At 40.3% G+C, this 27,759-nt stretch overlaps 1 protein-coding gene across 2 annotated transcripts in view; it reads left to right on the top strand.

The window, feature by feature from the left end:
- The window catches only part of DGKI (diacylglycerol kinase iota), a 447,265-nt gene that overhangs the window by 249,552 nt on the left and 169,954 nt on the right, over positions 1-27,759 (top strand). For both annotated transcript variants that reach the window (XM_060020018.1, XM_060020017.1), the window contains exons 13-19: positions 8,987-9,100; positions 10,563-10,700; positions 13,916-13,994; positions 20,050-20,105; positions 21,254-21,316; positions 25,349-25,422; positions 26,866-26,977. In XM_060020018.1, coding sequence (XP_059876001.1) covers positions 8,987-9,100; positions 10,563-10,700; positions 13,916-13,994; positions 20,050-20,105; positions 21,254-21,316; positions 25,349-25,422; positions 26,866-26,977 — 636 coding nt within the window. The remainder of the gene's footprint in view (positions 1-8,986; positions 9,101-10,562; positions 10,701-13,915; positions 13,995-20,049; positions 20,106-21,253; positions 21,317-25,348; positions 25,423-26,865; positions 26,978-27,759) is intronic.

The following is a 27,759-nucleotide window of genomic DNA, read 5'->3' as shown; positions in this document are numbered from 1 at the left end:
AAACCTATTTCACTTTGTTTAACCCAGCGTTTTCCAAAATTATTTGACTATGGGGATATGCCTGGTGTCCTGAATTCAGAGTCCTTCCTCTTTCTTGACTTAAGAAATCCACATCGGTTGCCTGTTCCGTCTCCATATCTTGGGCTTCATCCTGGCTTGGCAGTTCCACCTTCCAAACTTCCCCATTATCCACTGCACCTCCCATCACCTCTCTCTGCCTCACTGCTTTCTTCTTCCTTTCCTCTACTCAGCAGATATGTGAAGGAAGCACTGTTCTAAGTTATGTGGTATTGAGGTATTCTCTGCAGTTAGGAAAGTGTTTGGAAACATGGGAATTCAAAGCATAAAGGACAAAGAAGAGAGCCAAGTCCAGACACTTGTGAAACATTTATAATTAGGAGTCAGAGCTGAATTTCAAAAGGAAAGTTGAAAGATAGAAGCAGAAGAACCACCAGTAGTCTATTCTGTCGAGGAAAAAAAAAAAAACCCAAAAGGAGTTTCAAGACAGAGGCAGTGATTACATTCTTAAGAAGAGACAGGAATTACTGTGGATTTGGAGACTAGGAAGTAACTGCTGGTTTTCAAGAAATAGTTTCAAGAGAGTGTCTGGGACAAAACCCAGAATGAGAGAGACTTGGTACCTCCCTATTGGGTCCTAATGACCAGATCAAATCACAGTGTTGAATTTCTATACTCTCTGGTGCCATTAATGTCACTACTTGACACGCAGACTACCTTGTTCCCCAGCTTTTCTAGCATCTCTTCTTTAAATAGACCGTATTAACGGGTATTCCACAAGGCTAACTGTAACTTTTCAATTATATTATAGGCACTTTTTCTTTTTTGGTACCTTATCTGTGATCCTAACTTCAATTTTCACATCCTTCTACATAACTCACAGCTGCACTAGACGTTTATACATGGGTCCTTTACAACAGCCATGAAAAGTAATGTATTTCCCCTAGAACTGATGCATACTTTTGAACTAGTTATTTTTCTCAGTGGTAACCTCTGTAGTCCAGTCATGCAGAATCAAACTTTGCATATCTTTTTTTTTTTTTTTGCGGTACACGGGCCTCTCACTGTTGTGGCCTCTCCCATTGCGGAGCACAGGCTCCGGACGCGCAGGCTCAGCGGCCATGGCTCACGGGCCCAGCCGCTCCGCGGCACGTGGGATCTTCCCGGACGGGGGCACGAACCCGTGTCTCCTGCATCGCCAGGCAGACTCTCAACCACTGCGCCACCAGGGAAGCCCAAAGCTTTGCATATCTTATACCTTATGTAAAACCAGGTTTTATTTTATTTTACCTTGTTAGATGTTTTGTAAAAGATATATGGGGTTTATGAAATGTTTATCAAGGTACGTGATTGACATTTTTATCAGTTTCGAATACGAAACTTTAAATTTTGAGTGTTTCTATAAAGAAGAGGCATCCTGATGGATGCATGAAGAAAAGCTGTTGGCTCGAGGCAAGTGAAGTGTCGGGTATATATGTGACATAAGGGGCTCACCCTTTATTTAGTGAGTGTATCTGTCACTGTAGAGGCTGTCAGAATTCTGTCAGTGACAAGGTCCCAGGAGGAATCAGATACGGAATATTTTTGATGGGTTAGGATGAGGATACGTTAACCCTCAATCACATTAGTGTGTGTACAAGGTCTTATTAAATATATAGACACGTTGCATTAATTGGAGAAAAGTTATTCGGCTTCAGTATGAGTTACTTTAATTTTATCCTGGTAAAAAGTGCAGGGAGGGAGGTACTGCAGTTGGAGGAGGAAGAGGTGCTTTGGAAGGTTCCCTAACTTCTTCTGAGACATTCTAAATCTGCAAGGGATACGTTTGGATCCCTAAGGGTCTTCACAGCTGTAGCATTATGTTAGTATAGACCTTTGCTGTTCAAGAGAACTATAATGCAAGCCGCATTGTTACATTTGAAGTTTTCTAGAAGGCACTTAGAAAAATCTAAGAAGAAGCAGGTTAAATTAATTTTATAATATATTTTATTTAACCCACTATGTCCAAGATATTATCATTTCAACATGCAATCAGTATAAAGTCATTCGTGGGATATTTTATGCTCAATTTGGACTGTCTTCAGAATCTAGCGTATATTTTAAATTTACAGCGCCTCCAGTTGAGATCAGCCATGTTCAAGCAGTCCGTCACCACACAAGGCCAGTGACGGTTGCAGAGGAAGGTGGCCCAGGTGTGGTCTCTTTGTAAGTGGTTTGCATAATCCTGAGGTTGTCACATAGTTGCAGGTTTCGAATGGGCTGGTCCCATCTTTGATCTCTAGGGTGAGAGAAAACTAACTCAGAATGATCTCAAACCTTCATGTTTTTAAACTAGAAACAGTCTCTCTTTGGTCACGGGGTAAATTTGTATTCTGTCCTCTCCTCGGTCACATCTCCACCCAGCCAGCTCCCCATGGCTGCCACCTTGGTTAAATATCGAGGAGTGCGTGAACTGAGACAGTAGGGTCACAGGTCCCTTCCCCTCATTATGGATCCTTAAGGTGAAACAGGATCCCTCCGTACCTGCCCTTGGCCTTGATGAGCTGGGCTGGGTCCGAAGGTCCACCCTTAACCCTGTTAACGTCTTTCTGAAGGGCTGGGATTAAATGGACTTGAGCCACACACTTATGCTTATTTATGATTCCACTGGCTTCCCTAGATGAGGAGACATCCTACACAGTAGGCCCCCCCACGCCCCGACTCACTACAGCCGGAGCAGGGAAGAAAGCATTATTATTCCCCTTTAATTGACGGGGCCAGCAGATGGTTCCACAGGCCTCTTCTCCCTCAGCACCCCGACGTCCCAGCCTCTCTTGAAGAAGAGCTTGGTACACCCCCAGTTGTCCTCTTGCCGATGAGAGGATGGATAGCCTAAATCTACATTCTGTTTCAAAAAAGCTCATACCTTGACTAGTATCTCAATTTTAAACATTTCTTTTAACACAGAGTGACTTTGTAAACTATTGAGTGCAAATATGAAAATATCGAAAGGAAGAATCATTGTGTACGTGTAAGAAAGGGAACCCAGTTGTCAAATGCTGCGTTTTGATGATCTTTCTGGGTGCAGAAACGTTGCCCTCGTTCTCCTGTGATTTCTCCGTGTGGGTATCCCTCACGTTTCTGCCTGCAGATGATATGAGGAAAGGCAACTGTGCATCTGCTTCGTTCAGAGAAAATGTCAATTCACGGCCCTCTCCACCCCTCAGCCAACGCTAATGTTAGCATATTGCCGAATGAAAACGTTGTTCCATGTGCACTTGGGAAATATTCAGTGATGGTTACAGCTGAACAGGGCCAGGGGGTGGCAGCACCAGGCAGCTGCTGAGGCTGCAGGTCTGGCTGGGCTGCTCTGCTCAGGGCCAAGCCCAGCACCCTGGTGTTCTAGCCCTGTCAGCCCTGCATTTCCTAACACAAAGGCAGAAAGGACCTCTGCCACCTGGAAGATGATCTTGCCCAATCCAGAGAGTTTTCTTCAGTTGTGATGGGAAAGATGCAAAGCGGTGTGTGTTGCAATTAATGAAGTTTAACTGAAGGGGTGCTGGTCAAGCTGGTGGAGAGGATCTGGGGTCATGCAAAAGCCCCAGCAAACACAGTCGCTGCCCACGAACCTGCAGTCTGGACTTCCAGCAGGAGCACGGTCCTGGGAAGGGAGGGCCTCCGATAACAGCTTTGGACCTTAAGACTTTTGCATAGTTTTGCTTTCATAGGGCAAGTACACGGATTATTACTCAAGATCTTTTATGTCTCCTGCTATTGTAGGTGTATTTGTTCCATATTCTCTCCCTCCCTCGCTCCCCCTCTCTCCCTCCCTCCCTCCCTCCCCCCCTCTCCCTCCCTCCCTCCCTTCCCCTCTCTCCCTCCCTCCCTCCCTCCCCCTCTCTCCCTCCCTCCCCCCTTTTTATGCTGCAGTGCAGCTTGGCTTTTACTGTTTGTGATAGTCTGTGAAAGAGAGATTTTTGTGACTTGATGGCAGTCAAAGGTGGGAGTGATTTGTGAACTTTGAGACTCAACTTTTCTTTAAGTAGAGAGACAGGAAGAGGGCATTTTGCTTCTAGGAAACTGGACCTTTATGGATGAAGTAAAGAAAGAGGAAGAAAAGTATATCTTAATCATAGCAGTTAATGTCAATTTAGCATTTCCTATTTGTCAGGCACATGCTAAGCAACGTCTCCATGTTAGTTAGTTGGTAAAATACCCCTATGAGTCAGGTACTGTTATCCCTTTTTACATAGGAGGGAACTTAGATTAAGTGACTCACTGGCTCCGTGAGTTTCGGTAGGTGATGGAGCCAGGCTTCAGACGCAGCTGGGCTCCTCGCAGCTCTGTGCCTTCCCTGCACACCTATGTTATGTTGCCTTCTGAGGAAGCTGGTTGTTGGGTAGTGACGATGTAGCTCTTGGATGAGAACAACTATTCAGGCGTTGTGCAAAGGAGAGATACGGGCCCACTTCAGCCAAAGAACTGTTAGCCTAACATGGATTGTACCTGAGGGAATTTCAAGACAAAAAAAAAGAAATCTCTGCTGTGAAAGGCAGGAGACGTTTGATGGCTCCAGCGTTGTGTAATGATGAGATACTAAGATTATCTGCTTGTATTCAGGGGAAAATTAAATAATTGAATAACTGGCTGTTGGAAAAAGAAGATAGAATCTATTTATGCATTTTTGTAAAGCAAATCAATTGAGAAGAAAGCGAAAATCAAAGGGTCCGGAGGGCTCCTGGCGTTTTGTGTGGAACCACACACCACAGTTTCATGTGCATTCTTGGCAACCTTCTCAGAAAACAAAAACAAAAACAGGAACAGCTCTTAAGGTTTGAATGAGGACAATTATACGATCAAAGGACTATTAGAAGACACCTTATCAATTCGTGGAAGGTATGGGACACTTATTTCAAAGTTATTTGAAACTTATTTGTGTTTCATGGGCTGTGAATTATTCCTCTAACCTTCCCATCCATCTTACCATTAGCGTTCTTCCTGGGATTTAGAATCTCTCTCTGCAGGCTCGTGTTCAGAGGAAGTTGTTTTGATGTGTTTGATTTTACCTTTTTTTTTTTAACATCTTTATTGGAGTATAATTGCTTTACAATGGTGTGTTACTTTCTGCTTTATAACAAAGTGAATCAGCTATGCATATACATATATCCCCATATCTCCTCCCTCTTGCGTCTCCCTCCCACCCTCCCTATCCCACCCCTCTAGGTGGTCACAAACCATCGAGCTGATCTCCCTGTGCTATACAGCTGCTTCCCACTAGCTATCTATTTTACATTTGGTAGTATATATATGCCCATGCCACTCTCAAATCGTCCCAGCTTACCCTTCCCCATTCCTGTGTCCTGAAGTCCATTCTCTACGTCTGCGTCTTTATTCCTGTCTTGCCCCTAGGTTCTTCAGAACCTTTTTTTTTTTTAGATTCCATATATATGTGTTAGCATATGGTATTTGTTTTTCTCTTTCTGACTTACTCCACTCTGTATGACAGATCCTAGGTCCATCCACCTCACTACAAATAACTCAATTTCGTTTCTTTTTATGGCTGAGTAATATTCCATTGTATATATGTGCCACATCTTCTTTATGCATTCATCTGTTGATGGACACTTAGGCTGCTTCCATGTCCTGGCTATTGTAAATAGTGCTGCAGTGAACATTGTGGTACATGACTCTTTTTGAATTATGGTTTTCTCAGGGTATATGCCCAGGAGTGGGATTGCTGTGTCGTATGGTAGTTGTATTTTTATGATTTTTCCTTTTTCTTTCTCTGCCTCCTTTTACTAATCCTTTCTAGTAGTTTGAATGGTTTCAGGATCCTGAGAGTAGAGTCGGGTTTTCTTTAAGTGGCTAAGGCTCCCATCCTGCGGCCATGTCAGGGGTGTTTCAGGGGTGTCATTGAGCTCGTGGGAATTTGGACGCACTGTTAGAGAGAGGCTGTGTGCCTCGAGCCTTAAGGCATCCCAACTTTCTATGGGTTATGGCCTCAGGCAGTGATCCCTCACCCTCTCTTCTTGGCCTCCTTTCTGCTGGCCAGTGGGGAGCCTGGTTCATACACAGCCTCCTACCAGCCAGGGGTGAACTTTTATTCCCCCTAATCAGACAGAAGCCAAACTCCTGGTTTCCTCTGCTTGCCATTTTGTGCTTCATTTGTTTCTGGCCCATGAAGACTTTTTTTCCCCTCCCATGTTTGTGTCTAGAGTGAAATGGGGTGTTGAAAGTGTGAACTCATAGCATTATCTTTACTCAGAAAAGATAGACCTATTTCAAATAAACATAACAAAAATCTCCCTAAAGGTAAATGGACTGAGGTCTGCATGATCAGCTCTCAGAAGTTTTAAAGAGACTTCCTTCTTTTCCCTGCTCTGTATGGGATATTGAATTGGTTTCTAGAAAGTTCCACCACATTTCTGAGAGTCTCTGTTTCTACTCAGGGCTGTTTACAGCCGCAGCCAGTGATCCCAGTTTGTTGGGATTTCTGAGTTTTCACATCCTTTTTAATGACTTTTAAATCCCCTTCTTGTAGTTTATTAGAGGCGCCTGCTTTTACCGTGTCTAGTTTGTGCTTTCAGCAGCTCAGGAGCAATAGCAACATAGTCATCAGCACTACTTTAGCATCTGGCATTTTTTCCCTTTACTTCAGTTCACAAGGTTAGTGAGTATTGTGTGTAAGGGAAGAGCTAAAGAAGTGCTGGCTGGAAATCTAAGGACTTGTCTAGGGGCAAATCGCCCAGTTTGGGGGAAAGGGGGGGATTTTGGACACTAGTGTAGGTCTGGATTTTTAGTTTACCACTTTGGATGAACATAGTGGTATCCCTTTCTAGAAGGTAAAGACAGTTTTAGATTTCTTGCCAGATGGGCAAGTTTGACATCCTGGGAAGTACTCGTGTTGGAGGAGAAAGGATTTTAGATGCAAGTCAACAGACCTGGCATGACTCCGACTCTGCCACTTTTGATTATTTTGTCTTGAGCAAATAACATGACCTCTGTGTACCTCAGTTAATAAATCTGCAAATTAACTGAATTTGACTAAGCAATTTCCAAGGTTTCCCCAGTGTTCCACGGGTTCCCAAGGCACATGCCATGGTCTCAGGGATGTTCAGGCCACATCTAGAGCTGGGTTTAGTTCTTTACTGAAAGGTCCCCTGCACCAGAGTGGCTAAGAGGTTGGCCTTTGGTGTGTGGCAAACCTAGCTTTGAATGTCAGCTCTACCTCGCACATGATTAAGGAGGTCACTAAACCTTCCAAGTCTTGGTTTCCTTATCTACAAAATGAAGACAAAAATTATATCTATTGTAGAGAGTTGTTTTGAAGCTTAATAAGATAATTCAGTAGAAAAATTTGCTCAGGGACTAGCACATAGAAAGCAATCAGTATGTCTCTCTTTTTGTTCATTGTAAACTCCTTGAGAGCAGGCATTCTGCCTTACCTATCTTAGTGTAGTTCATTTACCTTTTTATTTCAATTACTTAGTTCCATGTTTTATATGCAGTAGTGTTCAATAAATGTACAATTAAAGTACAATTTTTAAAAAAAATTTTTAAATAATTATACAAATTTAGAATGAATACATGTCAAAAATTTATTTAGCTTTTTTTTTCTTTTTTTTTTAAGAAGATGTTGAGGGTAGGAGTTTATTGATTAATTTATTTATTTTTGCTGTGTTGCGTCTTCGTTTCTGTGCGAAGGCTTTCTCTAGTTGTGGCAAGCGGGGGCCACTCTTCATCGCGGTACGCGGGCCTCTCACTATCGCGGCCTCTCTTGTTGTGGAGCACAGGCTCCAGACGCGCAGGCTCAGTAGTTGTGGCTACGGGCCTAGTTGCTCCATGGCATGTGGGATCCTCCCAGACCAGGGCTCGAACCCGTGTCCCCTGCATTAGCAGGCAGATTCTCAACCACTGCGCCACCAGGGAAGCCCTATTTAGCTTTTTAATAAAGGAATCAGCAAGATAATACAAGAAGAGGAAAATGATTATGTAGTTTATACCAAAATAATTTTTCTAAATTTGAGACAAAATTAGTTTATGCCCTTATGGGGGAATAGAACCATAACCTTTAAAGTGATCTCTTCTTGACATTTGTACCTCTGCAGGACAGAAATCCTCAAGTTAACCTACAGTCATAAAGTTCTTAGATAAGCCTGTGACACTACTCTAGAATGACATTGTGAGGATATGCAAGTTCCTTTTTGGTATTTCCAAGTTTGGGGTAATTTTTCTAAATAGTTATAATAAGACTAAACCCAAAGTATTATTTATCTTAGAAAAAGATTAAACAGGAATATGATTCTAGTATATAAGTATCTGTTTTCTGCCTAAACTTATAATAAGTACTAAGTTCATCCATAATTATGTTTTCATAATGTTTCATTAAGGGGAATGTAGGGATATTTAGGAAAGCATGACTAATTTCTAAGATAACATGGAGAGTAACCATTTAATAAGTGCTTACATGGGCCATGCACCATAATGAGGGTTTTATGTACGTTTTAGTTTAATCTATAAACGATCTTGTGAGGTAGGCATTATCTCCATTTTGAAAATCAGATAAATGAGTCTGTGAGGTTAAATAACTTAATCAAGATTACGAAGCCAATATGGGCCAGAATTGAGGTTAGTCTGCTCCTGAGTCTTAGGTTTCCTGCAGTGCCCTATGTATATACCTCCCTAAATTGTAAACTCTCCTGAATTTTAAAGTACATCTCTAGGTAACATACAGATGAATGGGTCTAGTTTTGCTTATATGATACAGCATATACAAAATGGTTCTTTTTCCTATAAGAGACTTGCCATTGTGAAACTGCTTGAGATAAGTGGCCTTTCAGTTCCCTGGTCACTGGATTAAAACATGCATGTTTTAAAGAAAAGTAGAACTATTCTATTTGCTCCTTTTAAAGGCTCCTGTTCTCAGGTTGTCGTCTTTGTAACTTATCTGTCTTCCTTATATCTCTTCTGGTCCCCAAAATGTCTGTAGGTGGGCTGGATCCTTTCCATTCTGGATGAACTGCAGCTGAGCCCTCAGCCTCCGGTTGGGGTCCTTCCTCTGGGGACCGGGAACGACCTGGCTCGAACTCTCAACTGGGGAGGGGTAAGAACTGCCCTCAGGGGCTGCCCATGTCATCCAGCAACAGATCTCCAAACCCATAGATGCTCAAGTGGAAGGGGCACATGCTACTCTTGTTCAAGGACCAAGTTAGAGTTGAGAATCAAGGTCCCCCATGAACCATGGTTTTATCTGGTGACTTCTTCAATTTAAACTTACAGTCAGCTAGAGAAGAAGGGAACATTTTATATTTAAAAAAAAATGGGGGTTAGTACACAGGCCTGGGGCTTTTTGAGGTACCCACTAAAGACAGAGGGTGGGTTGGCCTTAGGTCCTCATGTTAAACAATCACAGAGACTTGAATTGCTCCTGACCCCCAGTCCTCTCCAGAAGAGTGAGTCTGGTTCAGAGTTACAATCCTGGAAGAGTTATGGCTTTGTTTGAGCATTTAGATTTCTGGTCAGTGTCGTCATGATTTTATACAGGTTATACAGGTAACCAACTGTTGATTATACAGGTAACCAACTGTCCTTTTCAACATGGAGCCAATTCGGGAAAGCTTGTTGAAAGTAATTTACCTGTCACTAACCAGCCATTTTATCATCATCATCATCATTATTTTTATCGTACTAAGAAAATAAGAAAGCACAATATACTAACATATGCTGCCCCACCAGCTTTTTAACTGCTCATATGAGACCATTGCCTGGGCTGAGCTCCATGAAAACTATCTTCAGATATTAGCAGATGTTACTCTGGCTTTTGGGTGCATTCACCTCCCATAGGTGATAATTATGTCCAGATATTAGCAGATATTTATTTGGCCTTGGATGAATTAACCTCCCATCGGTCTTTTTTTTTTAAAGTAAACATGGTATAAATCATAAATATATTTACATGAATCAGCTAAATGTATTATTGGTATTAATTCCTCTTATCCAAATCAGTGACTTGACTGTCCTTAATAATCGTGCTATCAGTAATGTGTGCTCAAGGAGTAAGTAGCTAGCTCCCTGGCAGGGCTATTCCTCAGTCAGACTTGCCCTAGGTCCTGGAAGGAATGGTGTCCTAGTACAAGGTCAGGGAGAGGTGAGTGAAATGGAACGTCAGTGGAAGAAATTGTCTAGCCGATGTCACCTTGATTCTTTTCCCACTTTTCCACATACACTTGTTCTGTGTATCCTCCAAATTCCTCTAGTTTTCACTTTTCACTCTGATAAAAACAGCCATCCAGCATGGATCTCAAAAGCCTGCCGGTGGCCGTTGGTTCTTGGTGCTGGCAAAAGTCATTCCTCAGCTCAAACCAGCTAGAGTTAGTATTTCTGTGCACATTACCCATGCCTATTGTCTTAAATTCTAAGTACCTCGAGGAGAACAGTTTACTCTCCCAGCCTTGCTAATTGCAAAATAAACAGCTGTAGAACAAGGGCTCTGCCTTGCATGAAATACCTTTGGCTGTACTGTTCCCTTCTCCAGACAGCAATGTGTGTGCTCTTTGATTCCTTAGGGCTACACTGATGAACCTGTTTCTAAGATCCTTTGCCAAGTAGAAGATGGGACGATTGTACAGCTAGATCGCTGGAACCTCCATGTGGAAAGAAACCCAGACTTGCCTCCAGAAGAACTCGAAGATGGCGTGTGTAAGGTTAGAGAGTTCTTCCTTCAGCAGAAAGCTAACCCTGGAGTATCTGCCTGAGCCACAGGAAATACGTTCCTGGCTGGAGGGTCATGTGCCAATTCCTTCCTATGAGATGACAGGACGGTGTTTGAGTTGACGGCTACTAGGGCTATGAGTATAACACTTCCTGATGATTCTGCCCCGTAGACGTCTAAAGACCAAGATTTCCTACCTACTTCCATAGCGCAGGGAGCTGTTCTCTGTCCTCAAATTCCACACCAGAAAGAAATATATCAGTTTTCTAATCTTTCAAATTCATTGCAAACTCTTAACCTATGAGAAGTTAAAAAAAATCGTATGATCTGAAGCATTAGGCACAGGGTCTTTCAAAAGAAAGAGAAATGCCTGGGATTTCTGGTCTGATAGCAAATATTTCAATTTCATCACTTGATTGGGACATCAAGATGCCTAAATAAATGTTTGACTTAGTGTTTTTCCTTCAGTGATTGAACTTGTATCTCAACCCAAGAGAAACCAAGGGACATAATTGTAAAAATGCTACTATAGAGCTTCAGGGGAACATTTGGCTTTAAGTTCTGGCCTCAATCTCAGATAAATTTGATAGGTTTCTGAGTAGACACTTGCTTTCTATTACTTTCCGCTTTCCTTCTACAACAGTGTTTTCAAATTTTTGTTGTGTAAGAATCTCCAGGTGTGCCTATAAAATGCAGCTTACAAGGTCCTATTCCCAGTGATTCTGATTAAGTAGGTGCAGGGTGAAGGCCCAGGCATCTGTACTTAAACGGCATCCCTGCTATATTGGGTTGTGCCATCGACTGAGGCCAAGATTTCATGGTGGTTTCAGCCTTAAAATTCGATATCATTTTAGACCAAACCAATGCACCTTTACTGATTAGTGCCATGATCCTGACCAATTGTGATAGATGCTCAAGTTACTTATTTGGCTAAAATTGGTTAAAACATGTTTGTCTTACCTTCATGGTTTTTTCACCTAAACTATGATCCAGAAACTATAAGGTTGTTAGTAGATATCATGATTGCTCAGTTGATCTTGAGTTCGTAACGTCACAACGTTGTTTAAACAAGTGTCATCTTGGGATATAATACTTCTTCCTAATGTATTTGACTTACAGAAATTGGATAGAAAACAGCTGAAGTACAAAGAAGTGTACCATATGGAAATGTTATGGACCTAACCCCACTCAACTTGGAATGGTTAGATCCTCAATAGCAATCTATATTTAATTCTCTTCCCAATAGCTTAAGAAGTGGAAAGACTTCTTGGTGCAGCCTGGGAACATTAATCCAGATAATTAAAGGGTTTTGAAAGTGAATTTTTGAGGAGATGTGTAGGAAATCAGGGCAATTTTTCCTGGAAAATATGAATAAGAACTTAATAACAGACTAAATTGTGATGTTATTTAGGGGATGGTGACCAGATGTTCTCCTAAGTTATCAGTGGATGCTAAGACATGGGTTAGAATTGTAGCCAAAAGAGCATAAATGGGAGAAATGAACATATCTGCGCTTTTGGCAGGATCACCAACCCTTGCTGTCATTACTAAGGACTTGTATTTTGTTTCAGTGCAGGAACTGGACATTCTCATATTTGAAGCCAGGAGAGTGAGACATGTTTTGGCAAGGTTCTGTGTGTTTAGTTTCTCTCCCTGTTCTCTAGTCGGTTGTAACGACTTCTAAGGGCTGATCTGACCTCTGAATCAGTACAAGCTCTGACTCGGCGTTCCATCGAAGGGTTCATCCTTTATTTCAGTTTTTCTCTTTCTGCATTAATATCTCTTGCTCTCCCTCTGACTCTTCCTCTCATTTCATTTTTCTCTTAATGGGACACGATTATCGCTCTAGTCAAACAGAAAATCTTACTGATCAAGGGGCATATGAAACCCTGTAATAAACTTACTTTTGAAATCTTGAGGCCAAACACTTATTTCTAATAGAAGAGAAGTGCATTTCTATCTGGAGGATAAACCTGATAATTATCTGGAAACATTATCTAGGCTGAGATAAAATTACCTCTCCATTTCCTTTTTTTTTTGTTTTTCTTTTTGTTTTGCGGTACATTGGCCTCTCACTGTTGTGGCCTCTCCCATTGCGGAGCACAGGCTCCGGACGTGCAGGCTCAGTGGCCATGGCTCACGGGCCCAGCCGCTCCGCAGCATGGGGGATCCTCCCGGACCGGGGCACGAACCCGTGTGCCCTGCATCGGCAGGCGGACTCTCAACCACTGCGCCACCAGGAAAGCCCCTCCATTTACTTTTAACGTTTATCTTTCATTCTGAGTTGCAGAAGGAAAAGTGTAAGAACCACCATTTGCCTTCTAGCATTTTCCACATGCTTTTCTAATTCAACTGAAGCTTTCAAATCATATCAGCTTTGTAGTTTTAATGCAGAACTTTAGGCTGCATAGTTTGTTCTTTCCTTTACTCAGCTTGTAGCAGTAATAGCCAGGGACCCAGAGGACTCTGGGAAGGAAAGCTAAGGCTTGTATGTGTATCTGTGTGTCTGCGTTGCATATTTCAGAGTCATATTAAAGATTAGAGTTGATAGACTAAATAGGAATCTGAATACTGATAAATACACACACACACACACACACACACACACACACACATATATTTTTATTTTTATTTTTATTTTTCCTCTAGGTTGAGAATAGCTGAATGGCTCCCACTGACTTATTGCTTACATGACTTTTGTCAAAAAATGTATTTTTTTGGAAAATAATTGAAGGGTAAACAAATGTTATTCATTTTAAGTTGCAGTATTAATATGCTGAACGTAAATTCTTGAAAAAACTTGCATCCACTGATTAAGAAGGTTAGACACGATCCTTACAATTGAATTTACTTGCTAAGTTTGCTTGTTGAATCATCCTGTGTAACTATTACAAACGTGCATCCCTCAGCTTATGAGGTTCTCTTATTACAATGTACACAAGAATGGTTCTCATTGAATAATTTGTATTTGTATCCCTTTTTTCCTAAACTATTTAAAATTCTTAGGAGTATCGTTTGAGTTGAGCTTTCACTAAAGAATTAATTCAAAAATCCATTGTTCCTTCCACATAGACACCCTGCCTTGAGTTTTAATTGATCATCCTCCCAGGGACTTGCCCCAGAGACAAGTGTCTGGCTTTAGGTTTTATTTTCCTCTTTTTGCCTGGTCACACACAACTTCACCTCTGCCTTTGTTCATCATTGCAGCTTCCTCTGAATGTTTTCAATAATTACTTCAGCCTCGGATTTGATGCCCACGTCACACTGGAGTTCCATGAATCCAGAGGTGAGGACAACGTCCCATTTCCATCTCCCAGGGAGGAAGTTGCCAGCAGGTGTTTTGCATGTTCCGTTTTGTTCGCATATCACTTAAATGTTGACAGTGTGTCTAATGCAGTTGCATTTGAACCTTCATGTTGCCCCTGGGAGCTAGACAAGATAGGAACTTATTACAGATGTTACTTTGAGACCTCATTGTTTAGGATCTCAAAGATGGTAAAGGTCAGGACCAGATGTTTACTCCGGGACTCAGGACTGCTAATCTTTAGGTTTGACTAGAAACTTTGAAGTTAGCGAACTACTAAGAAGTGATAAAAAGAGAGTCTTTCACTGAAGTCATTAGAATACTTACAGCTTCTCAAACCACCCATTATTAAAGTTCAGGACTTTATAACCAAGGTCATTGGAATCTTGTAGTCAAACGTGAAAGTCTTCCCTGTGTGCACAAAAGAGACAACAGTCACCTTAGAACAGTACGGGGGCTGGCTATAGGTGGTTTAGGTTGAAAGAAAAGGGCTTGATGGTGATTGGATTAGGCACGGAAGGTGCTTGGAATCTCCACTGGACGAGGTAGTATGAGTGAGGGCTGGTGGTCATTTAAGTACTAGAAGAGATGGAATCGAGATTTGGGGAAGCAAAATAACTTTTGAAAGAGAAATAAGATGAAATAATGACAAGTTAAATATTTCATCAACATTTTCTTATGTCATTCAGAACTGAGAAAGTTTAGGATTTGGGCTTATGCTTTGAAGCCTCAATCTCTTGCTTTCTTGGTCTCTCTTAATCTCTTTCTCTTAAACTCTCTTCTTGTACAATACGTCTATGTCTCTGCCTGTCCCTAGTCCCTTGTGAATATGGTAACATGTAACCAAAATAATGCTTGGCTGCAAGTATAAGTAATTTGTGAGATAAAAGTCGTAATGAGGGATTCTTTTACTTTTCCTCTAGATTCTGCAAGAGCCTCTAAGCTTTTAACTCATAGAATTTGAAATACAGAGTACAAAAGGCTAAAGTTCAATGGTTCAGATTCCAGTAATAATGCAGAGAAAGTTCTGACAACACTTTTATATACTAAAGATCAGGAATGGGGCTATAGGATTAAGGCTGTTAGAAGACAAAATAAAAGTAGAGTATAAATCTGTAATTCTCTTACTGAATTCAGCAATTTTGTTAGACTTTGCATTCCTGGTTTCATGAGGCTTTGAGGGTCAAATGCTGAGCTAAGTAGAAGGAGTACTGATTAAAGAAAGAGTCATAGTTTTCTCTGGTTAACCAGAAAATCACAGATAGAAAGCTTGGTTGACAACAGAACCATAAATAGCAAATACCCAAATCAGAAACACCGACACGCTCCGCACCTCCCTGCTCTAGACAGTTCTCAGAGATTAGATATTCAGAGGGTCCTACATTAGGGCTGGCATTTATAACCTGCTGCCTTTCCTAATTTAAGGAGAGTAGACTTGGGGAAGTAACTGGAGATTTCTTTCTCCATTTCTTACCCCATTTATTTCTCATATTCTTTGGGAGACTCTGGATCTGGGCTTCCTAATAAAATCTTTACGTTTCTTAACAGTACTTGTAAAGTCGTACAGTTATCACTAATGCATGAACCTCCAAATTAGACATCCTGCCAGGAGAAGAGGTCTAAGTGAGTAAGTGGCGGACAGAGAGCTCATTCAAGGGAGCCTAATATTTTGTCTTACTAATCTGAAAGTTATCCTAATGATATGTTTCCTTGTGGTGAAACTTTGGTGCCTCAGAATGAGAGGGCAGCAAAGAGAGACCTTACGGTGGAAAGACCAGGCTTAGAAAGAATTCTTGTGGGAAAGCGATTTTTTTCTTTTCTTTTAAACTGTGGAAGTATTTCATTTTAGAGAGGAACATACAAATTGTGGTGTATATGTATGTCTACATCGTTCTATATGTGTGATTATAAAATAATTGGTTGAAAGATGCCAAGAGTTAATACTTTACTTTGAATACTTTATTGCCGAGGCTTAGTGTAAGTGCTTTCCTGCAATCGGAGAAGGAATTGCAAACATTTTCCCTGCAGGTAAGCCCAGGCTCTTGAGGAAAAACAGCCGCTGAAGAGCTGGATAAGGGAGGATTGCTGTTGACTGAGAGTAACGCATACCATACTTACAGAGAGGATATTGAGATGGTACACGATAAATATGCACAAACTATTGGAACCAGACTTGGTTGATATGCCTAGACCAGAGGTGTGGACTTCTTAGTATCTGTTAGTCTATTCTGTTTGCATTAAGTAAAAAAAAAAAAAATCATTATTTATGATGAAAGGTATAATTACTCAAGCTATTATTATTATTATTATTTTTACTGTTTTCCATTTATTTGGATTTTCCCCAAAATCCAAATCCAAAATTGAGTCAAGAAATCTCAAGCTCAGCTGCAGAAAGAAGAGAAAGATAGCAGGCCGCATTTTCAATAGGGGCATACGTACTTACTTTGTTGGTAGGTTGTGTGAGTGGCAGTTCTCAAGCCACACAAACCATAGTTGAGACTTCAAACTGTTCTCAAATACAGCTGCTCAGGGACTGAGTTCATGACAAAACTTGTATCGTTTGCCATCAAATACTTGCAGAGTGATTCAGAGCCCCATAAGAGCCATTACCAAAAAACAAACGCAAAAGAGCTTGTGTAGAATAACCGATTCGTTACTAGTCCAAAACTACAATACATTGGGAATTACGCTCATCCATTTACATGCAATGGGTAGGAAAAACAAGTCTCACTAAAGCAGAATCTTAAAAAATTTAATTGCAGAAACAATTTTTGGCATCGATGTGAAATAACCCATCAAATTGACATGGGACAAATGCAGACGTCTGCCTTACTATTGATACTTATATTGTATTTCTTTTAGAAGGGACAATTAAAACGACATTTATTTTGAGACAGTTTATTAGTGGCATTACTGTGTAAATGCCTTTAGAATTACCAGTAAAAAATCAAGCAAGGAGTAGAGATAGTCTTAACATTTTGATTGACTTAACATTTTGTATATACAGAAGGCAAACATGAATCATTTCATCAGATAGAAGGTATACTTAATTTGATTGGAAAACAGAAGCTTTTTTATTCTCATAGTGGCTAAGCCATGCATGGCTGAACTGTTGCACATCAGAACGTGCAGTTGTTTGGAACAGAATTGAGAGTTTTAATAGGATTGGTCATTTAATTGTCAGCTGGAGTCTCGCCCAGTGCTTTAATCACTACTGCATTATGACAGTGCTTGAGGAAGTACATTGAAAATATTCCAATCCATTAACATATAGGCATGTTAACGATGATTATCGTTATCAGGTAGCAAAGCAAGGTCTCGCTTTGCCAGCTGCGTGAATTAGATTGTCATTTTGGGGGGGACATGAAGGATATTAAACACATCAAACTTTTAGTCTGAGATTGTCTGCTAAAGTTGTACTGCCTCATTGAAGTTGCTTCTTATTCAGAGGATTTGAGCCTCTGCTACAAGGTCAAGGAAATACAACTATGACTCTAGAGGAAGCAGTTTTTAAATCTGATTTAGGATTTGCTATTTTCACCGAATATACAGAGACATGCAGATCAGCATGTTTTAAAAGATTATGAATGTTTCATGATTCATATGGAGAACTGACAGATTTCTTTAAAAAGGTGTTATTTTCAGTGGCTTACCAAATCATCACCATCACTGCAAAGGACACACTGCCAGGCTCTTGCCCAGGTAATAAGACTTAGGCACAATCTGCCCTTGAGAAACTCTCACTGTCCGAGGTTCTCTGTAACCTTCTTTTCCATCTTGAACCTCAACATGGCATCTACTCCTCATTCAAGACTCAAGTGTACTTGCCTCTGGAACACTTTTCTGATCATTCCCTTTGTGTGTGACTCCTACTTTGTCTTACAGAGACATCTTTCTATGGCATATACAAAAGGACATTTTATTTTTCATTTTCAGACCTGTCTCCCCCACTCTAAACAACATGAGGGCAAAAGACTATGTCTTTACTTTCATATTCCTTGTGCCAAGTCCAGTGGCTGTCTCAATGTTTGTTACAGGAACGGAATGTTTAATTGAAGGATGGGCCTGTATATAAAAAATAAATAAAAGTAGAAGGGAATATAAAGTAAGGGTAAGATTAGTTGTTCAGACAGTGTATAATGTGGGAGTTTGGTAGGGACTGTTGGCAGGACAAAGGTATCAGGGGAAAGTTTCCAGAAAGGGTAGGAGGGACTATAGTAGGAAATAAAGAAGGAGTTTGTTGTAGACAAGAAGTAAAGTGGGCAAGGGCATTTCAGACAGGAAGGAAAATGAGTTTGTGATAAAGATACGGGTTAGGTGACCAACTAATACATAATGTAAAATTTTTGCAATGGTGTTAGAAACATGAAGATAATGTTGATAAAAATATTTCTCCTTGATGGGACATGACATTGGAAGGAAAGATTTTTATAATATATACAATTTGAATTGAAGGTGGCACTGTACTGTGGGCATAGATTTTAGAGTCATTTATATATACATAACTGAAGTCTTAAGATTGAGTAGATATCCAATGCAGAGAATTTGGAAGATGTGTGTTATGTGAGGTTCAAATCACTTACTGATTTTTATAAACATAGTGTTGAACTTATATTTACTCCCTAATAGGCAAGACCAATTTCAGACAAAAGTAGGCTTTAGGATTCCATTCTAATGGCACATATGTTATTGTGTTGTATACAAAGATGGGATTAATATATTAAACTATTGGAATGGATTATAGCCAGGGTCTGATCATCATTATAAATGGATTACATCCAGAGCGAAATCATTTAGATGATGAGATTTGGGAAGTATGAGCTAATGAGATTTAGATGAGATTTTTGGATTTTGAGTTGATGCTATAATTGAGATGAAACCTTTAGGGACCTGGGAGGGAGTGAATGTGTTTTTCATACGTGAAGGATGTAAATCATGGAGTCCAGAAGGTGGACGATGTAGGTAGAATTTTGGTCTCCATGACCTTTGCCATCTGGTGTCACGCTTGCCATTCAAAAATAGGTTTGGGATTTGGAGACTTCCAGCTAGTCAGCCAGCTGTCTGATGAGAAATGACTTGGAGAAAGACCTACCCCTAAGAAGGGATTAATGATCATATGGGACAAAAGAGCAGAAAGCAAATATTTACAGTGGGTTCCTTTGGAATCTCTTGGAATTTTATTAGAAAGAATGTAAGGAAATAGCATTTCATTTGGGGATTTTTTAATCCGTTGAATTCATGTGAACATTTTCCAATGCAAATTCTCGTCTAATCGTTTTATGGTCCTCAACCTATAAACGTTCAGGAACAAACTCAAAATTAAACCATTTCAGTCAGAGCTTTTGTTGTCCTATGCCCTGGGTCCATTCTGCAGGTCATCTGTATCTATCTATCTATCTATCTATCTATCTATATTTATATAACTTCACTAAATCAAATGATGTTTCAAGGCCTGTCACAGACAACAGTACAGATGGTAGTTAGGAGTTTTTGCAAAATATGAAAGCAAATTCTCTATTAATTATTATCCAAATTCTCCATATTTAATTAAATTTGAAACTGCATAGATAGTTTATGGAAGCCATGTCCTATGGAGGTCAAAGCAAATAATTGACCCTCCCCCTCCTCCCCCTCCCTCTTGCTTCTATCACCCCTGCACTGTATCCCTGCCAGCCCTCTATTTTGAATAGAGTCTAGAGTGTTTCAGCCCTTAATGTGCGTGTGAATCACCTGGAGAACTTGTTAAAGCAGATTCCTAGACCCCAGCCCCCAGACGTTCTAATTCAGCAGGTTCAGGGTAGAGCCTAAGAATTTGCATATCTAGCAGGCTCCCAGTTGACGCTGCCACTGATGCCAGTTTGGGGCTACACTTTGCAGCACTGGACAACTGTGCCAACTGCCTGTAACTAAGGGAAAGATGATGATGAAGCTGTTGGGTCCTTGGGATGGGGAGGGAGAGGGAAGACGTAGGGGTGCTAATCTAACTCACTACCTTTAATCAGGTCTCTATAACAAAACTACCTTTTCCCTTTTACAGAAGCAAATCCGGAGAAATTCAACAGTCGTTTTCGAAATAAAATGTTCTATGCAGGGGTAAGTATATATTTCATTTTTTGATGATTACACATTATTTATACTAATTCACTCATGGTAATAAAGATGCTAAGTATACTCTGCTAATAATTACACACACATCTCAGATGTTTACATGTGTGTCTATATATGGTTAATGTTTAATGTCTTGGTTTAAGAATGAAAGTAAGTATGTATTTCTTAAGTTAGTTGTCAGAGAGTTCATCATCTTTGAACTTAAAAGCCCTGAAAGTTGTACTGAGGGCATGGTATTCAAGGAGTGGTGTGAAAAGCAAACATCAAAGCCAATCTAGAGAATGAGGAAATTAGGTAGATTGAAGGATGTATGGCATGTCTTGGGTTAGAATGTAGTTTTCATAGGGGCACGTATGAACTGACATTTGGATGAGAAATTGACAGAATATGGGAAGTTTTTCATGGAAGCATAGATGAGATTAAAGGGGCCCCCTTCTTTTTCCTTCTCCTCCTACTCGGGGACATCCTTGGGCATGAATGGCTGGAAAGAAGAAAAAGGGGCCTCTAAAATATTGATTTTAAAAAGTGTGGCTTAAATTTTACCACTGGATAGAGGGAATTGAAGTAAAACGGGGTGAAATAAGACATTCTCAGTGGCAAGTTAAAGATTATATCAGCATCTAATGGACAAATAGGAAGATCAGGAAAGGTAGTCAGATCTCCAAACTGACCCTTGAAATTACCTACATTTTCACTCTCCTACTGTGATCTTAAATTTTATTATAGGTTACTTTTTTTTTTTTTGCGGTACGCGGGCCTCTCACTGCTGTGGCTTCTCCCGCTGCAGAGCACAGGCTCCGGACGCGCAGGCTCAGCGGCCATGGCTCACGGGCCCAGCCGCTCCGCGGCATGTGGGATCTTCCCAGACCGGGGCACGAACCCATGTCCCCTGCATCGGCAGGCGGACTCTCAACCACTGCACCACCAGGGAAGCCCCTATAGGTTACATTTTGAAAACAAAGAAAGAATTCAACTTAGTCTCTGCACTAGTTTACTGTAGATTCAGCAAAAGGAGAACTTGTCTTATATTTTTGTGTAACTTAGAATCACTAGGACCTATCTATCTTACAGAAGCAAGGATTTGGCATAAGCATGCAATGAAGATTTCTTTCTTTCTTTCTTTCCTTGTATAGGCAGCTTTTTCTGATTTCCTCCAGAGAAGCTCTAGAGATTTATCCAAGCATGTTAAAGTTGTCGTAAGTATTGAATGTGTTGACTCGTTTCATTTAAATGTAAAAAGCATGCCCCCTAACATGAACCCCAAATACCAGTTTATATACTTAATCAGTGGGCTGCATAGAACTTTAACTGAATTGAGTGTAGTTTGCTCAACCAACATTTATGAGCATTTAGTTATGTGTCAGGCGCTGTCTTAGTTGCTGAGGATGAAGTTAAATAAGATGACTGGCTTCACCACTGAAGAAACTCACAGTTGAGTCATGAGGAAGGGCACATAACTCTGGGCAGAACAATATAATCAATGTTGTTATTGGATTACTTATATAATATACTGGTGGCACAAAGGGAGAAATGAAAACTGCCCATGGTGCAGTCGGGGAAGTCATCAAAGGAATGAAGTTGGGCTGGCTATTAAGGTAGAAATAGATGCTCACCAAACATGTATCTTTATTCCCAGCCTATCTGAAGCGTCTCCATCTTAGAAAAATACTTTGATTTCATTATTTTGTGGTCACTCGCTCTCCAGCCTGCTCAAGATCCTTCACCACTTAAGAGATTTTTTTTTTTTTTTTTTTTTTTGGTGCTATTTCCCTCTGGGTCTGTATCCCAGGTTTTAGGGATACTCATCTTGGAGGCAAGGGAGATGGGAAGTCATTTTTTCTCTAAGAGATATATTTAAAAATAGCGTATCATTGATTATTAAGAAAGACAAAGTGTTTCCTTATAGTAAGCAAGTTAAAAGAGGGAATGAACATGACTTTGCTGCACATACCTGTATAAGGGAAGAGAAACATGGAAGATAGAGAAAAATATATAGATGGGAAAGAAGGAATGGGAATGTAGCAATGCTTGAATTTATCGTGGAATAGATAAAGAATAGCATTTGTGACAGGAGGGGACAGGACAAAAGGTATACATGTAAGTAGAGACAAATATATGACCTTAAACTCATGGATTTATAGAGGAATATAGAGGAGGCTGAGAGGATACAAATTCAAATTCGTTGTCACCAATAAAGCCTGTAGGAGACGTGAATCTCCTAAATCAGTTGAAACAGAGTTTACCACTAATCACCCTGGGCATCACTTTCAGATGTTTCAGTTCCCAAGAAATACCAACGAAAAGCAAGCATCCTATAGCAGTAGCAACTTTTGAAAACTGAAATATTGCCTTTTTAAAGCTAGATACAAGAAAGACACATGGTCCATTGAACTGCGAAGATCTTGATTTTGATAAAATGATGGTTAGTTAAGTAGCAGCAACCTTGCCTCAAACTTCCCCTGTTTCTTCTTTGGCTGCCTTCAACCAAGCCAAAAATAAACCTTCCCTCCTCTTGCAGTATTTTTCACATTATTAGGAACATTGCAGCACCTGCCGGGAGAGCCACTGAGCGGAGGGCAGTGGCCATATGGAATGGTAATGCTGTCCACTGTTTAACTCAGCTGGATGGAAATTAAGCTCTATGCCGCCTCACCACTAGAAAGCTTTTCTCCCACATCTGGCAGTCCTCCTGATGAGAAATATCTCAGGCATGGTTGGCTGTGTATCAGGGATTAAAAGAAGCTTGTAGAGAGGCCAAGGTGGCAGTCAAATAACTAGAAAAGATTTGATATCAGCCTGTACATGTAACATTCCAGGTGGATTGGTCTACGTAATCATCTCTTTTTTTTATGAAGAGAAAAAAAAACAATAGAAACTAAGTCTGAACAATTCTGATTCAGTCCTAGGTCTATCTTTATGAGGTATATGACTTTGGGGGAAGCATTCAACCTTTCAGAAGAGTTCTCTCTCCTCATCTGTAAAGCAGGCATAACAACATATGCATTTGAAGCAACAGTTACTGACCATTGTGCTGTGACACAAGGATATTTCTACAACGACATCATTGTATGTTTCCTGAGTGTGAGATGAAAAGGATGGGGGGTTAGAGCAATTAGATGTACACATAACAGCAGACCATCTTATCTTTGCCACAGGGTGAAGTCAGTATTTCCAAGGTAATAGTTAATAATCTCTCACATGAATGCTACACACACACACACACACACACACACACACACACACACACACACCCAGAGGACAGTAATGAAAACCTACATACAGCATTATTTTGTTCTGCTTCACATGTGTTCTTCTTCTTGTTTTGATTCATCAGTGTGTGAGCTTGTACACGGGAAGATATTTTGTGTGTACATATTTTCCTTTGTGTGTTTGAAGTAAGGAAAAAGTTGAAAACGGCCGCTCTAAAGAGTTGTAAAGTTTAAATGCAATAATATATAAGAAAATTTTGTAAAACTCAATACATTGTAAGGTGCCCATCCTCACAGAATTCGATGAGTTTCCAGAATCGCTGATGAGTTTTTCAGGAGGAGAAAGTAGAAAATTTTTTTAGAAAATGAATTCTAAGTACAATAATATTAAGTATAATTTTTTTTCTGTAATGCAACAATACTGCTTTGCATGCTTTTGATGTATCACATGCTATTTTTAAAAAGTTCAGTTGCTTTCAACACTCAATTTTGATCATTTAAGATGTCTACATTTTTTCTTCACTGGTAGAGCCATCTATCAACTCATTTCAAGTCCTTAAATTGGGAGACCTCATGTTTATTTAAGTATCTGAGAGTGTTGTAAAAACACCTTCAGTCAATGTCCAGAATTTGATTCCTATCTAAAAAGCGTTTGAAGGGGCTTCCCTGGTGGCGCAGTGGTTGAGAGTCCGCCTGCCGATGCAGGGGACACGGGTTCGTGCCCCGGTCCGGGAAGATCCCACATGCCGCGGAGCGGCTGGGCCCGTGAGCCATGGCCGCTGAGCCTGCGCGTCCGGAGCCTGTGCTCCGCAACGGGAGAGGCCACAACAGTGAGAGGCCCGCGTACCGCAAAAAAAAAAAAAAAAAAAAAAACGTTTGAAAATACTTTGTTTATTTAGGATTGTAAGATTTCCCAGGAACAATTTTTGAGAATGCTCATGAAAAAAAAATTAGGCTGTGTTAAGATCAGCTGGGAGGAGAATGAGACAACCTTGACCACTAGCAGAGTCATTTTACCTGGATTGAAACTCCCTCTGAAGCCATCCTTAGAAATTAGCAGGGAGCTTAGGAATGCTTTACCCTCTCTTCAGCAGAGAAGACAGTGGGGGAAATTCTGTGATGAGGGTGTGAGGAGAGCAAATATAAAAGCAGGCTTTATACCTTTGACATTGAGAGGCCTACAGTCATGACTAGACTGTTCCTCTTTTGGCATTTGTCACCAGTGGGAAATGAGAAAGGGAAACGAAACCCCTTTCTTTGATTAGTCAGATGATGCTCTTGAGGAAAGTACTAACTGGTGAGGGAAGCCACACACACAGAAGTGTTGAGGCCAAGCCACCCTGAGGCTCTCGAAACCCAGGGTCACGGCCAGGTTCAATAAAGCGGTTTATCGCAGAAGACCGGTCACAGTCTGTAAGAGATTAAATTGATAAGAGCAAATCACTAATTAGTGATTGCTAATACTAATTTATAACAGATACTTTTAAAAAAGCATGCAGGGTATATTCCTTTTAAACAGTGTTCAAAATATTATGTCGAATATTTTCAAAATAAAAATTATCTCAGAAAGCAAATAAAATAAATGGTCACATTCACGACTGTTGTTTGAATCAGATGACTTCGGTAGAGACTGCTACTGCCTCAACTTGAGGATTCATCCTTTTTATTCTTTTAAACGTTTATAAATTTTCTAATGTTGATACTACAAGCCAATTTATGCTGTCCAGTAATAATCCAAGGTTAAGAGTGATGATCGTTCCTTTGATTGTGAGACCAGAGAAAAATCATTCTGGTCAAATGGCAGCTTTGTTTTTACATTAAATCAAAACAAATCCAAGCCCAGAACCCTGGGTCTGGGAAAGTTATAATCAGAATAAAGTTTCAATCATAGTAATGGGCATCCACTTCAGCAGAGACAGGGACAAGGGGAAGACCATGGTACGTGCTGTTGTCACCCTAGTTGTCTTTCAGACTTGAGCCTACTTCAGAATCCTTGCTTTTTTGCTTTGATTGTTGCAGTGTGATGGAACAGATCTCACCCCAAAGATTCAGGAACTGAAGTTCCAGTGTATAGTATTTTTAAATATACCCAGGTAAGCTCTGTTCATATTGTTTCCTTGGTTTGATGTGAACTCCATTTGACTTAAGGTTTTCTGCTTTCATTATAGAGAATTTCCAGGTACAAACAATGAAAAACAGTTATTTTAATGGCTTATTAAGGGTTTTCGAGTCTGATAATTTTGTTCTCCTACTTGGTTTGTTTAGTGTTCTCTGTGGTACTTTTGTGTTTATGTGATACGGCACGCATGGTGTATACTTACCCACCCTTAAGAAGCCCAGGCAGCCCTCTGGACTGGAACATTTTAATGTAATTCTCAATTACTGACGCCTTCCATCCCCTCACCCCTCACCCAGGAATGATAGACTTGAACAAATCCCTGTTCTCAGTTTCCCAAAAGCTATTAGGCAACCATCCAGCCTGATTTCAGCATGGAATTCATTCAGAATAATTGCCAGATGATTACTTTGAAAAAATAGGATCAATTAGAGGAGCATTTTCTAGCCAGGATGTCAGCTCTCTGTGGTGCTATTATATACCTCAGGAGAAAGGGATATTTAAGATTAACTAGTCTCAAAATAAGCATGTATCTCAGTGACATCAAATTAGATTCTAGGCTCCCAAGCCAAGATTTTGAAAGGGGTTGGATCCATGACCCTTTGTTATTTGCAAACCAGACAACTCAGACACAAAAATCCATGAGCAAGTTCTGTTTAGACTGAATTTAGTTGAAATGAGAATTGTGAGTAAATCCATGGCTAGGAAAATATGTCTCCTGATTACTTTTGGCAGTGCTCAACGTAGCCCCTTACATCCTGTTCCGGAAGTATTTTCATTTTAGTTGTCGAAGTAGAAGGCCTAGTAGATTCTCAGGAAACATTGTTGATTAGCAATAACAATGCTCTTCTCTTTTTCTTCTTGCTCCTCCCCCATCCCCCCTCTGGATTTTGCTTCCTCCACTTTTTAACTTCCTTGATTTCCCCTTCCCTTTCTAATCTCACATCTTTGTCTCATCTGTTTTTCACTCCTTCTGTCCGCTTCAGTTACCTTTCCTTCGTCCTGGGGTACTTATTGCCTTCTTTCTGTGTATATTATTGATGCTTACCCACCTCCGTTCCATTTCCCTTTCCTATCGGCACGTATATGTCTCCCTCCAAGACCAAGTTCTGAAACCACCTATTGATAACTCATGGTATGTGATAGAAAGTAAGCATTGGTGAATTACAGAGTGAGACATGTTGATAAATAATTAGGAGAAAGTTGGGCTCCACGGGATGCTTTTGTTGTAAAATTTTGCCCCATTTTCATAAATTGATACTTGGAGGTGATAAATTCATTTTCTTTTTTATTGGGAGGTGTGAACCAAGAGTAGAAAGATGTGTGAAATAAACATCAGGTTGAACTATAAATTAATCCCCAATGATAATCATGGGAAGACTGGAGCAAATTTCATTCTGTTTCTACTCTTCTCTTGCAGATATTGTGCTGGCACAATGCCTTGGGGGAACCCAGGAGATCACCATGACTTTGAACCTCAGCGTCATGACGATGGTTATATTGAAGTCATTGGATTCACCATGGCCTCTCTGGTGGGCAATGCGTCTATGTTACTGAAGTGTAATGTGCTTTAGTCAGAGTTAGACTTTACTATTCATTTTATAGGACCTTGGTATAATGTTCTTTCCTGGCTTGTCAACTCACAAACTTTATGCAATGTAGAGTTGCCAGGGGAAGACAAAAACAAAAAGTAATTCTTCACGTCACTAAAAAAATTGATGCATATTTTTTGTTTAAACTTCAAAGATACATGAATATTATGTGTCAATTATCCTGATGAATTTTCTACCAGAATGAAGTGGAAAGTTTTCATGCTAATTAAAAAACATTATGCCACAGACATATCCTAGCATTGATGCAGAAACCTTGCCATTTGATACTTTTTTGGTTTGCTGAGTACTTGAGTGCTTAGATAATAAGGAAAGTGGTCATTTGCATTCATCTCCATCTTGCCTGCTTAAGCATAAGATGGGCGTCTCCCTTATCACAAAATACCCGAATATAGAAAAACATCATTGTTGTGACGTTAATGAATATTCAGTTGCACAGTATCGAGATCACCTTGCATTTTAATTTTGTTTGCTGGCATTGAAAAAGTAAATGTATAGTATAAGGTCAGTTTCAAGCAGGTTTTAGCCATGTGTTTCAACTTATTATTGAAGGATGAGGAAACCAATTAAAAAGTTTGCTTATCATTGTATCCGGTGTAAATCAGGCCACACTATCAGTTTGTAAAGCAAATTAAAATAAAGCTTCTACTTGCACTTGGCTAGCGCTTGGTTTGGGCCATACCTTATGCCTCAAGGCAAGAAGG

This window comes from Delphinus delphis, chromosome 9, assembly GCF_949987515.2.
Source record: "Delphinus delphis chromosome 9, mDelDel1.2, whole genome shotgun sequence".
NCBI lineage: Eukaryota > Metazoa > Chordata > Mammalia > Artiodactyla > Delphinidae > Delphinus > Delphinus delphis.
This window is presented reverse-complemented; position numbering and strand designations above follow the sequence as displayed.